We start from the raw sequence: 14251 nt of genomic DNA, 5'->3' as shown, positions 1-14251 counted from the left end.
TGGTGTCAAGTTCCAGGTGTGTCTAGACTGATGTTATATTGGGGGGGGGCGGAGAGGGGAAGGGCAGCTCCCCTCCCACATGGCGCTGCCATCATCCTCATCCTTGCACCTGGCAAGGCAAGAGCTGTTGCTATGACAACAGGACAGGAAGAGGAGGATGTTTGGGTACCAGGCTGAAGATGCTGCCCTCCCCCCTTTTTGCCTGACACTCAGGCAAAATCTGGGGGCTCCGTTCAAGAGAGAGAGAAGGAAAAAAGGAAGGAAGGAAAAGAGAGAGAGGAGGGGGTGCACTCAAGGAATCACACAAGGTTTTCTATGAAATGTTTATTTTATTTCTCTCCTTCCCCACCCCAACACCCAAGAGGTGTGTCGCCCCAAAGAAACTATCATTGAGGATTCCAGAGAATTATACTGGGGGAATTTATTCTTTTCCCCCCCTCCTCCTTTTTTTCTTTTTACAAAAGGCTGGTTGTTGTTCTTTCCTATCAGCAATTTTTAAGACAAAAAATAATAATTAAATAAGACAAGATCAGATCCCAAAAGATTCTTATAAAATTAACACAAGAAACAACTCACACAACACGACTGACAAAAAAAATGAAGGCGAGGGCCCCCCCCCACTCCTCCCACCCTGGTGGAGGGGGGGTCTTCCATGTCACAGAGAGGAACGCTAAAGGATAGATTCATTCTTATTTTTAAAGTGGGAACGGGGGAAGACAATAATCCGTACAAATTGCAGTGAGATACTGGTACAAAATTCAGGGGGAGTTTTGGGGAAGGGGGTCTGGCAGGGGTGGGGGGCTGGGCTTTGCCACTTCTGGCTGAGAATCTGCCTGGCATTTGCACCCCTAAGTTGGCTCTGGAGAAGGTGAAGAAAGCTTCTCTCTCCGCCAGGCTCTATGGCTCTATGGGGGGGGGGGGGCAGGCTCCTTAAAGGTTGAGCTGGGGGTGCAAAAGGGGTAGCACCCCGGGGAGTTAAGACGATCATGGTGTAAGTTCCTGGGATGCCGTCGGAGATTCTTCCCCACTTTCCTGGCTACCCGCCCCCTGCAAAAAAACCCCCACATTTTTTCTTGCAGCAATTCCAATGGCCCTTGCCCCCCTCACTGGGGAAGGGCAGGTAGTGGAAGGCCTTGTCGTCGGGGGAGGAAGGGCCAGGAAGCCCCCCACCGCTGGGTGGGTCTGGGGTTTGCATAGTTCAGACGCTGGCTTGGCAATTTGGCGAGGGGTGCACAACATCACAGTTCGGGGTGTCCCGGGAGGACCCTGCGCCCTATGCTAGCAGCTAGAAGCCGCCCCCCCCTCAGGCTTCCCTTTCTCAGCCCTGCTGGCCCCCACCAGGCCTCCAGGACACCCCCCGCCCTGAGCCCAGCTGGAAAAGGGGTATTGTTCCTCCTGCAATGGACCCCTCCTGCTCAAAGCACCCCCAAAATGGCTCTGCTGGTCCAGACCATGTGCTTTTAACACACAACAACAACAACAACCTGCAAACAAGGAGAAGCCGCAACAGGGCCTGCGTTTCACAACCACAATGTACCAACTGCCCGCACGCATTTCCTTATTGCCGAAGAGTTGCTTAGGCACAGGGGTGCCTGGGGCGTGTGTGTGTGTGTGTGTGGCGGCACCAGAGGTCGGGAAATGCGAGAGGCACTGATTCCCAGGAGGAGCTGGAGGGAAGAGTGGCCCCCCAATGGCAGGACCGCCCGTTGCCACACAAGAGAGGCAAGCGCCCCCCCCCCCGGCCAGTGGGGCAGGGGCACCACTCCTGCCCCGATTCCCAGGACTGTCACGGTCCCACAGCTCCCAACTTCTGCTGCCGCTGTGCAACCGTTTGTGTGTCTGTGTGTGTGTGTGCTGAGTTCTGAGGCATGCACAGAGATCTCCAGAGGGGCGGGTGGGTGGAGTTACAAACAGTACCATTTATACAAATATAGTGTTTTATAAAGAACATATACATTTAAACTTCTTTTTTTTTTTACTTCCTGAGCCACTCCCATCCTTGCGTTCTCTAGAAAATAATTTAGTCGTGAGAAAGTGCTCTTTTGAGATTCTCGGTGGTCTCGCTCGAAGGGCCCACCCCCCCCAAACACCCAGAGTCTGTCAAGCGCCAAGGCGCCCCCTGGTGGCGATCCAGGATGGGCAGAGGCGGTGAGGGCAGCGGCGGCCCCCTACCCTGCTCAGGGTGGGTGAGCCCAGGTGCCCATATCGCAGTTCTCTTGGCAAACGCCCAAGGAAGCACCTGAGAGTACACCTGTGGCAAGAGGGGCCCTGGGCCCTGAGCGCCACGCCTGGTGCCAGGTTGGGAAGCGGGCAGGCAGGAGGGCGGGAGGAGAGGTGGCCCTGCTCCCCAAGGAAGAAGGAGGGAGGCTGGCCAGGGCATTGTTGGGGTCCCGCGCCAGAGGAGCCACCACCAGCAAGCCCCTCATCTCTCGCTTCCAAGCAGCCCGTTCTCCGGCAAGCTCACAGCTCCTTCTTCTCCACGGCGCTGGAGAAGATCTCAGCAAACTTCCGCAGCTGCTCGTTGGCCGTCTGGGACTCCTCCTGCAGGCGCTGGTTGTTGTGGCGCAAGTTGGCCACCTCCGCCTGCAGGACCACCTTGTCCTGCTTCTCCTGGGAAAAGAGAGAGGGAGGTGGGAATCGGGGAAGCTAGAGGGGTGTGTGTGCAGTGGTCCGCCTCGTCCACTATCCTCTTCTCAACAGGGGCCAAATACCCCTGAGAACTTAGGAACACAGATAGACTGCCTCTGCAGCTGGAGGTCCCATAACAGCCGAAGAAGAGCCTGGCTGCCGGATCAGGCCAAAGGGGGCCCATCGAGTCCGGCATCCTGTTCTCACAGTGGCCAAAGAGATGCCTGTGATGAGATACCCGCAAGCATACCTGAAGGAGAGTCTCCACCCCCATCGTTCTGCCCGGACACTGAGATCCAGCGCCGAGGGCCTTCTGGCGGTTCCCTCCCTGCAAGAAGTGAGGTTACAGGGAACCAGACAGAGGGCCTTCTCGGTGGTGGCGTCCACCCTGTGGAACGCCCTCCCATCAGATGCCAAGGAAATAAGCAGCTATCCTATTTTTAAAAGACATCTGAAGGCAGCCCTGTTTAGGGAAGTTTTTAATATTTAATGCTATATTGTTTTTAACACTCGATTGGGAGCCGCCCAGAGTGGCTGGGGAAACTCAGCCAGATGGGCGGGGTATAAATAATAAATTATTATTATTATTATTAAGCAGAATTGGAGCACAAGACCAACTCTGCCCTCCTGGGGTTTCCAGCCCCTGGGATTCAGAAGCATGGTTGCCTCTGGCTGTGAAGGCAGAGCCGAGCCATCCTGGCTAGGAGTCACCCAAAGCCCTCTCCTCCTCTGTGAATTTGCCCAATCCTCTTTTAAAGCCACTCCTGCAGCAGGGAGTTCCACAGTGTAACTAAACATGGGGCGAATAAGTCTTTCATTTCATCCTGAATCTTCTGTGAGTTCTAGGGAGAAGCAGCCCCCTTCCTCTGCACAGAGATCAGAAGCCACAAGAGGCCTCTCCATTGCTGGAGGTTGGACGGCCGTCTGTCGTGGACGTTTTGGCTGCGATGCCTGCGTTCCAGGGGGTCAGACTAGATGAGCTCTGGGGTGCCTCCCAACTCTATTCAGTGAAGCAGGAGGCAGGCACAGCGGCTCAGAGTCAAGCTGCACCACCGGATGAGAAGAGAACCCAGGAGTCCGGGCTCCCTTCTTGCCCCTTGTCTGTCAACTTTCTGGGGGTTCTTCTGCTGTCCCTCCCCACTCCCAAGTAAGTATCCCAACCAAACATCCCTTTAACATCACTCTACGTGGGGCCACCCTTGAGACTGACCCAGAAACTCCAGCGGGTGCAGAATGCCACGGCGAGACTCCTTACGGGGTCCTCTCCGCGGGATCACATTCATCCAGTGCTTTACCAACTGCACTGGCTCCCGGTGGAGTACAGGATCAGGTTTAAGGTGCTGGTTTTAACCTTTAAAGCCCTATACGGCCTAGGACCCTCGTACCTACGGGACCGCCTCTCCTGGTATGTCCCACGGAGGACCTTGCAGTCTTCAAACAGAAACATTTTGGAGGTCCCGGGCCACAGGGAAGTTAGGCTGGCCTCAACCAGAGCCAGGGCTTTTTCGGCCGTGGCCCCGATCTGGTGGAACGCTCTGTCCCAAGAGACTAGGGCCTTGCGGGACTTGACATCTTTCCACTGGGCCTGCAAGACAGAGCTGTTCCACCAGGCCTTTGGCCGAGGCACAGTCTGACCCCCTCCTTTGGTAATCCTCATAGAACTCTAGCCCAATAGTTTCCATTAATTTGATTCTGAACTGATTTTAAAATGCTGTGTTACTTTTATTGCTGTTAGCTGCTCTGAGCCCGGCTTCGGCTGGGGAGGGCGGGATATAAATAAAATTTTATTATTATTATTAAATGAGGAGTGCGTTTCAGGAGGGGTGGCTTCGCCTCAGGCGGTCCTCCAGGGCTTGGAGTGAAAAGAGCGTCCTCCCCCCACTTTGAACCATCCCCTGGGGGGACAGACGACAATCTTACTTTCTGCAGGTCACTATGGAGCTGCTTCAACATGGCCTCCAGCTGGTAGACTTTGCCCGTCAGGTCCACAGAGGGCTCCTCGCTGCGGAGGGAGGGAGGGGAGAGCAGAGCGTCAAGAGGCAGCATGGCGCAGTGGTTAGAGCATTGTACCAGGGGCCTGGGAGAAACTGGGGTCCAAATCTTGCCTACTTGGCCATCACCAAGCTCACGGGTGTGAGACCTTGGGCCCAGTCTAAACCTTTTATCAGCCTAGCCTACCTTGCAGGGTGGCGGTTGTTGTTTGGGGGGGGTGTTTAAATGAGAAGGGGGGGAGCCATGTTGGAGGTCACCTTGAGCTCCTTGGAGGAGAAGGCAGAATATAAACGGAGCAAAAAATGGATGAGATACCGTATTTTTCGCTCTATAGGACGCACCAGACCATAAGACGCACCTAGTTTTTGGAGGAGGAAAACAAGAGAAAAAAAATTCTGAATCTCAGAAGCCAGAACAGCAAGAGGGATCGCTGCGCAGTGAAAGCAGCAATCCCTCTTGCTGTTCTGGCTTCTGGGATAGCTGCGCAGCCTGCATTCGCTCCATAAGACACACACAGGTTTACTTTTTAGGAGGGAAAAAGTGAGTCTTGTAGAGCAAAAAATACGGTAATTGGAGAAAACGAGAGCCGAGATCCATCCTCGGAAAAGATGGAAAGCGAGTGAAGGCAGATTAGCGCTTGTATCTTAGCCCCACTCCCCGTATGAGAACAGAGCCCCCCTGTCAAGACCCCCAGCCGGTGCCCTGACCCCAAAATGTCCAGAAGCAGGTTGAGATGGAAGCCCCCCCAAACCCCGCCCCAGAGCTGTGCAAAAAGGGCACCCCATTATTTTAGGTCAATTCCCCTCCACCCTGGCCATCCAGAGAATGTGTACCTGCAGCTCCCCCCCACACTTTTTGCCCCCCCCAACCAGAGACCTTGCTCCCCCAGGGAGAAGCAGGAGAGGAAGCCTAGCGTGACCCCTTGCCCCCCCAGACCTCCAAAGGGCCCACGTTCAGTGCCAGAAACACACTCCCGGCTGGGTAGTCGGAGGCGGGGGCCCGCCTTCCCCAAACATAAAAGCGAGGGGTTGGAGGAAGGGGCTTCTGCCGGGAGAGGGGGGGTCTCTCTCACCTCATGGTGGGTGTCGTGCGGGGCGTCAGCTGCCTCTCCAGGCTCAGGTGCCCCAGGACGGGGCTGTGGGCAGAGGGGACGTCCGGGCTCAGCGTGGCGTCATGGAGGGAGAAGAGGGAGACGGCTCTTTGAACTGAAAGGAGAGCAGGAAGAGGAGGGTTTTGTGGCGCGGCAACCCCCAGCAGGCCAAATAACAGCCCCCCCTTCCTGGCAGAGCCCATTGCCCCATTTTTCTGCACGTTTCCGAGCACAATTCCAAGTGTTGCTGCTTGCCTTTAAAGCCCTAAACGGCCTTGGACCAGTATACCAGAAGGAGCGTCTCCACCCCCATCGTTCTGCCCGGACACTGAGGTCCAGCTCTGAGGGCCTTTTGGCGGTTCCCTCCCTGCGAAAAGTGAGGTTACAGGGAACCAGGCAGAGGGCCTTCTCGGTGGTGGCACCTGCCCTGTGGAACGCCCTCCCACCAGATGTCAAACAGAACAACAACTACCAGATTTTTAGAAGACATCTGAAAGCAGCCCTGTTTAGGGAAGCTTTTAATGTTTGATGCATTACTGTATTTTAATATTTTGCTGGAAGCCTCCCAGAGTGGCTGGGGAAACCCAGCCAGATGGGAGGGGTAATAATAATAATAATAATAATAATAATAATAATAATAATAATAATAAATATTCTGCAGGAAATGGGACTGCCAGGGCTGTGAGGCAGGGAGTTGTCCCCCCCCCCCGGCCCCTGCCTGCCTGAGGTGGGCAGAGGGTGTGTGCCCTTCTTCGCACGCCGCAAACAGCGGAACTCCCTCCCACAGGAGACAGCGGAATGGGCAAACTCATGGGGCGGAATGCTGTCGACGGCCAGGAGCCCCAGGGGCCGTGCTCTGCGCTCCTGGAAACGGCAGGGGGGGGTTCTTGGACTCAAATCCTGCTTGCAAGTTCCCCACAAGCAACTGTTCAGCCACTGGGAGAACAGGATGGAGGATGAAACGGACCACTGGCCAGATCCAGCCGGGTTAATCTTATGGACCGATGGAACCTCCATGTCCAGGGACAGTCTATCTAGAATACCATTTGAAGCTTTCTTATGTTTTTATATGTGTTGGAAGCTGTCCAGAGTGCCCAGATGGGCAGGGAATATAATAATAATAATAACAACAACAACAACAACAACAACAACAATAATAATAATAATAATAATAATAATAATAATAATAATGTGCTATCTGGCCTAGGACCCTTGTACCTACAGGACCGCCTCTCCTGGTATGTCCCACGGAGGACCTTACAGTCTTCAAATAAAAACATCTTGAAGGTCCCAGGCCACAGAGAGGTTAGGCTGGCCTCAACCAGAGCCAGGGCTTTTTCAGCCGTGGCTCCGATCTGGTGGAACGCTCTGTCCCAAGAGACTAGGGCCCTGCGGGACTTGACATCTTTCCGCAGGGCCTGCAAGACAGAGCTGTTCCACCAGGCCTTTGGCCAGGGCACAGCCTGACCCCCCCCCCTTCTGTAATCCTCATAGCTCTCTAGCCCAATGGTTGCCATTAATTTGATTTTGATTTGATTTTAGAATGAATTGATTTTAGAATGAATTGATTTTAGAATGAATTGATTTTAGAATGTATTTCAATCAATTGATTGTGATTTTATGTAAACTGTGTTATTTTTATTGTTGTTAGCCGTTCTGAGCCCGGCTTCGGCTGGGGAGGGCGGGATATAAATAAAGTTGTTGTTGTTGTTGTTATTATTATTATTATTATTATTATTATTATTATTATTATTATTATTATTATTATTAATTCACAGGTTCTTAGGGCCAGGTGATAACCCACCTGGTGCTATTGCCAGAGCCTTCGGGGTGCAGAAGCAGAGAATGGAGTCCCAGCCCATTTTCCGAGGCTGCAGCGCTGGGGCTGCAGGTGTAGCTGGCCCAGCGCTGTGGGGCTCAAACTGGCCGGGCAACACACTGGGCCCAGCCCTTCCCTGGCAGGCAGCCACTGGCAGTCACTGGGATTTGCTGCTGCCGCTTTGACGGGCGACTTGGGATTCGGGTTCTGCAACAGCGCTGGGCTGGGAGGAGTCAGGGCGTTTGCTCCCTCCGAGCTCAGGGCAAGGGCCGAGGTTCCCATGCCCTGGTGATCTCAGTGCTGTCCGCTTGAAATCTGCTGCCACCGCCATTGAGCATCAAAGAGGCTTGGGGGGGGGGCTCCACCCCCCCAGCTCTTGCCCTCCCCTCTCACCCAATTAGCCGCTTCTCCAGCAAAGCCTCTCACCTCCCCATTCAACACGCCCCCCCAGCAACTGCTGAGCTCTCCCACTCCCCCCAGCGCTGTGATCAACCCCTCCCTTCTCCCTTTCCCTCAATTAAAACAGCCAAGTGCTAATTAAGGCAGGGACGCTGAACTTCCAAGGCACAGGAGCCTAAATATAGAGCGCCTGAAATGTCAAGAGGCAGGGAGTTGCCGGGGTGCGTGGTTTGGGGCCAGGGAAGCCTCAGCTGAGATTCCTGGGTTGGACTAGATGGCCCTTGGGGTACCTTCGAACTCTGGTTCCAGGGGGAAAGAGAGGGGGATGCTGGGGGGAGGCAGGAGGGGGTCCCTGCTCCCCAAAGCACCAGAAGATGCTGGGAAGAACATAGCACTCTTTGGTGGCACTTGGACAGCTTTAAAACCCCTCTCCCCACGGCCATTGTGTGACCCACACCCATGGGTGCTGTGCGTTGCCAGGCCAGGGACTCTGCCCTGTTGTGGAACAGGGGCAGATGCCACCAGCTCTATGCCCGCAGAGTCCTGGGCTTTCTCCCCGAAACGCTTTCAGCTCCCGTCTCCTGCCAGCCCCTGGATTGGTGGGTAACCTGCCTCTCCATCTTCCGAGCCACCGGGCAGAAGGGCAAGGGGCTGCTGCAACGGGCAACAAGAGAAAGGGCCCCTCTCTCCCCCTCCGTGGCCGCAGGGCACCCGAGGGAGACCCGGGCGCTTCCTGGAGGGCGTTTGCCCGCTCCTACCTTTCCCCGCCGGGCTCCCGGGCACCAGAGCAGAGCAGGAGGCACAGGTGAGCTGAGCAGCGTGTGGCCGATGACGAGAGCCGATGGCCCGTCTCCTTCCTCTCTGCTCGGCCGAGTGGCTGCTTTGCTCTGGAGTCGGGAGGCAGGCAGGGAGGGTGGCACCGGCGTCGTGACGCAGATGGCAGGCCTGAGCAGATTGCCGAACCTCCTCCCCGCCCCCCCCCCCCGCCGGCAGGGAGGCGGCTGCTCCTCCTTGCTGCCAAGGGAGATCCCTGCCGGAGCCGGGCCTTGCCCGGACACGCAGCCGCTCTCCACCCCCCTGCCCTACTTTTGGCTCAGCAACGAGAGCCGAGCCGCTGCTCCTCCTCCTCCAGCCCAAACGAAAGCAGGTCACGGAGGCAGGCAGCTCCCCCAGGGGCAGAAACGGCAGCCAGGTCCTCATTAGCTTGCCTGGCTAGAAATGAAAGCAGCCGTGCGGGGGGGGCAGAGAGGGAGTGGGGAGGGGGCTCAGGGCGCCCCCCCAAGCAGCTCAGGGGCTCACCCGGGTCACTCGCAACCCACGGTGGCATTTTAACGTATTGTGACACGGCCGTTGCTCCTCTACTGATTTTTGCAAGCAATTTTTTGATATCTGGGTTTTCGAAAGGGTTGTGGAATCTTGCTCCGTTTGACGTTGCTCATTCGAAAATCATTTAAAAATAAATTGTGACTTTACGTGCACCGGATCGGATGCTACAAGGCGTGCTGCAAACGACGTTTTATTGCATTTTCCGGCTTGTGCATTATGGAGAGGCAGGGTGCAAATTAAATCTGAAATGGAAGCGCTGGGGCAGAAGGAGGCTGGGGCTTTGCAGACAAGAGGCTCAGCTGAGAGGCCAGCAGGGGTGGGGGGGGCTAATCCAGGGGTGGGGGCTAATCCAGGATGCTGGAGACCAGGAAGAAGGGGGGGAGCATCTGGGAAGGCTAAGCCCAGGCAGACGGCAAGCAGAGCGACTGGGATTTTTCTTTCATTTTTTCTAGGGGGAAACTTACTCCCCTACCCCCAAATCCAAATTCAGTGCCTCTTTCACAGATCCAACCACATTTATTCATTCGGGTTTTTTTTTCCATTTCAGGAAATTTATACACAGCTTGACTGCAAAACAAAAACCCTCAAAGAAAAGAAAAGATAAAAGCATAAGATTTTATGTTTCTGTTTAATATTTCTGTTTAAAACGGAAAGATGAAACAGACTAAAAACAGGTCAAAACTCAGGCCAGGTTTCTACGCATCTGGGTGAGGCTTGTCTAAACAAGGATGTGTTTTAAATGGGCACCCAAAAGGAAGCGAGACTGCATGGTATCAAAAGGCAGGGAGGTCCAAAGTGCAGGTGTGGCCAGACTAGGAACGACCGAGCTCTTACACAGGTGGAGCTGGCATTACCTGGCACCTGCAGCAGAGGTCGTTCTGCTGATCCAAGTGGTTGAGTGGGCATGGATGGGTGAAGGCCACCTTGCAGGTAAACCGGTCCCAATTTGTTGAGGGGTTTTTCTATACGGACTGTAACACCTTGAAGTTGACTCAGGAGCAAATGGGCCTCCAGCGTAGATATCCCAGCAAAGGGGTTTCAGGCCTTGCTCTCGTCAGCAACCCCGCTGCAGCGTTTTGCACTGACGGTTCCGGGAATCCAGCCTTGAACTCAGCAACGCATGACTTAAGACAAAGGTGTCCAACTTCCAAGAGACTGTGATCTACTCCCTCTCTAAATAAACTGGCGGTGATCTACCCATTGGACTGACCAGAGTTGTTGAGATTTCTTGGGGGGGGGAATTGGGGCCACGCAATCGACCAGGATCGACTAGGGATACCCCACAATCGACCGGTAGATCGCGATCAACCTGCTGGGCACCCCTGACTTAAGAGATCCCTAGAGCTGCCCTGGCAGGCCCTGAGGGGTCTGGAGATCTCAGTCTCCACCTTGGTCCTCCGCCTGACTTTGCAGGTAAGACGCCTTCTGCAAACAACGGCTTCAGGTCTGCGCCGCCAAGAAGGCAGCAAGGGCACCAGGAGAGCGGGGAGGAAACTCCCCATTAAGCAAAACTGGAGCGGTATGCCCCACGGAGGACCTTTAGGTCCATAAATAGAAACACCCTAGAGGTCCTGGCCCCTAAGGAAGTCAGGTTAGCCTCAACCAGAGCCAGGGCCTTTTCAACACTGGCCCCGGCCTGGTGGAACGTTCTGTCTCATGAGACCGGGGCCCTGCGGGATCTGATTTCTTTCCGCAGGGCCTGTAAGACAGAGTTGTTCCTCCTGGCCTTTGGCTTAGAATCAACTTGATCCCCCCCCTCCCCCTCTTTCCTTTTTCCTTTCTCCTTCTGTGATGGAACTCCTATTTGGGGACTTCCCTGGCTTTTTTCTGGCCCACGTAGGACCAGTCTGGACAGTTGGCCTTGGTGAAGATTTGACGTTTTCATCCCCAAAATGTTTTTGAGTTTCTACTGCATTTTAATGTTGTATTTTAATCTTGTTTTTAAGTTGTATTTCAATCAATTGTTTTATACCTGGTGTTAGCCGCCGTCTTGGCTGGGGAGGGCAGGGTATAAATATTATTATTATTATTAATACTATTATTATATTTCTTCCCCTCCCAGGCTCTCAAAATGATATGAGAGAGGCACCCAGAAAGAGCCACAAGCCTCCTAGTTCAGCTGATGGAATCACAGAATTGAAGAGTTGGAAGGGACACCAAAGGCCATCTAGTCCAACCCCCTGCAAGGCAGGCAGCACACAGCTGTTCACAATTAACAACATGGGTCCAGTTTAGCTGCGAGATCTTCCTCGCCCCCTGTGCGCCCACTCGACCGCTTCCATGGATGCGACTGGCCCTGTGACAGGGGCCACATAATTCATCCCTAACCTGGTAAGAAATCAACCTTACAGAGTGTTGGTGCCCAAATTTCGGAAATCCCTGCCTTTTGACATCGCTGCACTGCTTCCAGCTAAAACTGTATTCCTGCTTAGCCGAGTCTGCTTGGGAAGTTTTTGTGCGTCTTTTAGTCTGTTGTCATTCAAACTTTTTGAAAGTCTTAAATCATTGCTCTTAGCTTTTCTCAAGTGACAATCTTACGCTTTCATCTTTTCTGTAAATGGCTCTCATAAAACAATCAAGCGGCGCATAAATTTCAGGAAATAAAAGTAATTCACGAAACAAGGTGCTCAGCTGCAGCCAGGAGTCTCGCAAGGCCCCATGCCACTCCCGGAAGAGAACCCAGGAGCCGGCTTCCTTTAGGACTCGAAACCCTGCGCCAGCCAAGCACAGGCCCCGGGGAGCCTCTGCCCCAGTGCAAGGAGGGTCAAGCCCCCCAGAGACCCCCAGGCAACCACTTCCACATGCTGGCCTCTGCCAACGCTGCCCAGGGAGGCCTTCCCTACCTTCGTAGGCCTTGGCCGCGTTGACCAAGCTGGACCACTCCAGGCCGGCGGCCGTGTCCGGAAGGGGCATCAGGCCCGGGTCAATGCGCCGCAGAGGCTTTTCCCGCACATCCGTCAAGGAGAGCTCAGAGGCCGAAATGGCGCCTGCAGGGAGAGCAACAGCTTCGTCAGGCGGCTGCCAACGTCTCCCCAGACAAGACCACACTCCATGCCAAGCCGCGCCCGGTTTGGAGGCCCCCCCCACCAGGTGGAACCAGAGCCAAGACACAGCCTCTTCAGTCGGCAGAAGATTCTGGGGCTCTGGGGAGCCAGTGCCAACTAGGCCCCGGCAGAGACCAGGGTTCAGTTCCTGCCACATGGCCACAAAGCTCGGGGCTTTGGGGCCAGTCGCTGCATCTCCCGGCTCAGGCTACCTCCCAGGGTTGTCGTTGTTGTTATGGGGTGAGAGGAGGGGTAAACCACGTACACCACCTTGCCTTGGCGGGGGGGGTGTCCCCCTTTGGCTCACAATAGACGGGGGGAGGCTTAAAAGGATACTTGGCCGGGAGAAAGTGAACAGAGAAAAGCTTTTCTCCCTCTCCCAGTGCTCGAACTCGTGACATCCAACGGAGGGCGGATGTTGGAAGATTCAGGATGGATAAAAAGAAACTCTCCTTTATACAGCAGTATACAAATTTAATAAATTAATAATAATAATAATAGTAGGAAGTCCTCCTTCACGTAGCACAGTGTTAAACTGTGGAACTCCCTGCCACAGGAGGCAATGAAGACACCTGGATGCCTTTAAAAAAAGAGGGTTGGGCAAATTCACGGAGGAGGAGAGGCCTTTGGAGGGCTCCCAGCCAGGATGGCTCTGCTCTGCTCTCCATGGTCAGAGGCAGTAAATGCTCCCGAAACCCTGGGAGGGAAGCGTTGCCAATCCTCCCCTGGCCTCCTCGCTGGCCCAAGTAGGACTAATTCAGCCAGCTAGCCCTGGTGACTATCTAACGCTTATTAGATGTAAAAGGTAAAGGGACCCCTGACCATTAGGTCCAGTCGTGACCGACTCTTGGGTTGTGGCGCTCATCTCACTTTATTGGCCGAGGGAGCCGGCGTACAGCTTCCTGGTCATGTGGCCAGCATGACGAAGCCGCTTCTGGCGAACCAGAGCAGTGCACGGAGACGCCGTTTACCTTCCCGCCAGAGCGGTACCTATTTATCTACTTGCACTTTGACGTGCTTTCGAACTGCTAGGTTGGCAGGAGCAGGGACCGAGCAATGGGAGCTCACCCCGTCACAGGGATTCAAACCGCCGACCTGATCGGCGAGCCCTAGGCTTTGTGGCTTCCCCAAATTGATTTCTGAACTTTGAATTTTATTGTTATTCATGTTTTTATACTGTATTTTATGCTGCTTCTACAATTGTTTAAAATTTGTTGTTAGCTGCCCTGAGCCCGGTTTTCTGAACCGGGAAGGGAGGGGCATAAATAAAAATCTATTATTATTATTATTATTATTATTATTATTATTATTATGCTCCCCCCAAAGCAGAACTCACCCTTCCTCTCCGAGAGGCCCCCGTTGCTGGGGGTGGGGTGCTGCTTCCGCACGGGGAGGGTGCTGAAGGTGCTGGTGAAGAGCACGTCCCCCGGCAGGGGCTGCTCAAAGCCGTAGGCGCTGGCATAGCTGGGGTCTCGCCTCCCGCTGCACAGGCTCTCATCCGACAGCGTCCTCTGCAGGGTCTTCTGGGGGGACTGAGGGCAGGAAGAGAGACACGGTCAGAGGAGACTCGGGAGAGGAAAGACCCGCTGAGACCGGGGACCCTCTTTCTCCCATGGGGGCCAGAGAGACGCTACCGGGAGGCCCATGAGCAAAGAGGATGGAGAGCACATCACCTGGAATCATAGAGCAGAAAGGGACCCCTGCAGGCCATCTAGTCCAGCCCCCTGAAATAACGCAGGAATTACAGTGGACAGAGGGCTTAAGAAGGAGAGTCCCGCACAATTCCAAGGGAGTCTGCTCCACTGTCAAAACGGCTCAGAAAAGCCTTCCCAAGGTTTAGGCAAAGAATTCCCTTTCCTGTCATTGTGTTGCAGGAACGCGCCCCCCCCCCCCCATCATTCAGTTTGTACAAGCACGACACACACTTCTGTTATAAATTCATAGTAAATCAAC

General features: G+C 54.3%; 2 protein-coding genes across 3 annotated transcripts in view; one reads left to right on the top strand and one right to left on the bottom strand.

Annotated features, from left to right (window-relative positions):
- WDR87 (WD repeat domain 87) overlaps positions 1-14251 on the top strand; it is a 175658-nt gene that overhangs the window by 29096 nt on the left and 132311 nt on the right. The gene's annotated exons all lie outside the window — the stretch shown is intronic.
- The window catches only part of SIPA1L3 (signal induced proliferation associated 1 like 3), a 108341-nt gene continuing 94399 nt past the window's right edge, over positions 310-14251 (bottom strand). For both annotated transcript variants that reach the window (XM_083516103.1, XM_083516104.1), the window contains exons 17-21: positions 13635-13830; positions 12098-12241; positions 5693-5825; positions 4549-4630; positions 310-2610 (exon numbers count right to left, since the gene is read on the bottom strand). In XM_083516103.1, the coding sequence (XP_083372229.1) occupies positions 2461-2610; positions 4549-4630; positions 5693-5825; positions 12098-12241; positions 13635-13830 (705 nt within the window). In that variant the 3' untranslated portion in view covers positions 310-2460. The remainder of the gene's footprint in view (positions 2611-4548; positions 4631-5692; positions 5826-12097; positions 12242-13634; positions 13831-14251) is intronic.

The sequence above is a fragment of the Podarcis liolepis genome (genome assembly GCF_965112155.1).
Source record: "Podarcis liolepis genome assembly, chromosome: 7".
NCBI lineage: Eukaryota > Metazoa > Chordata > Lepidosauria > Squamata > Lacertidae > Podarcis > Podarcis liolepis.
Note: the sequence above shows the minus strand (reverse complement) of the source record. Positions and strands in the feature narration are given on the sequence as shown.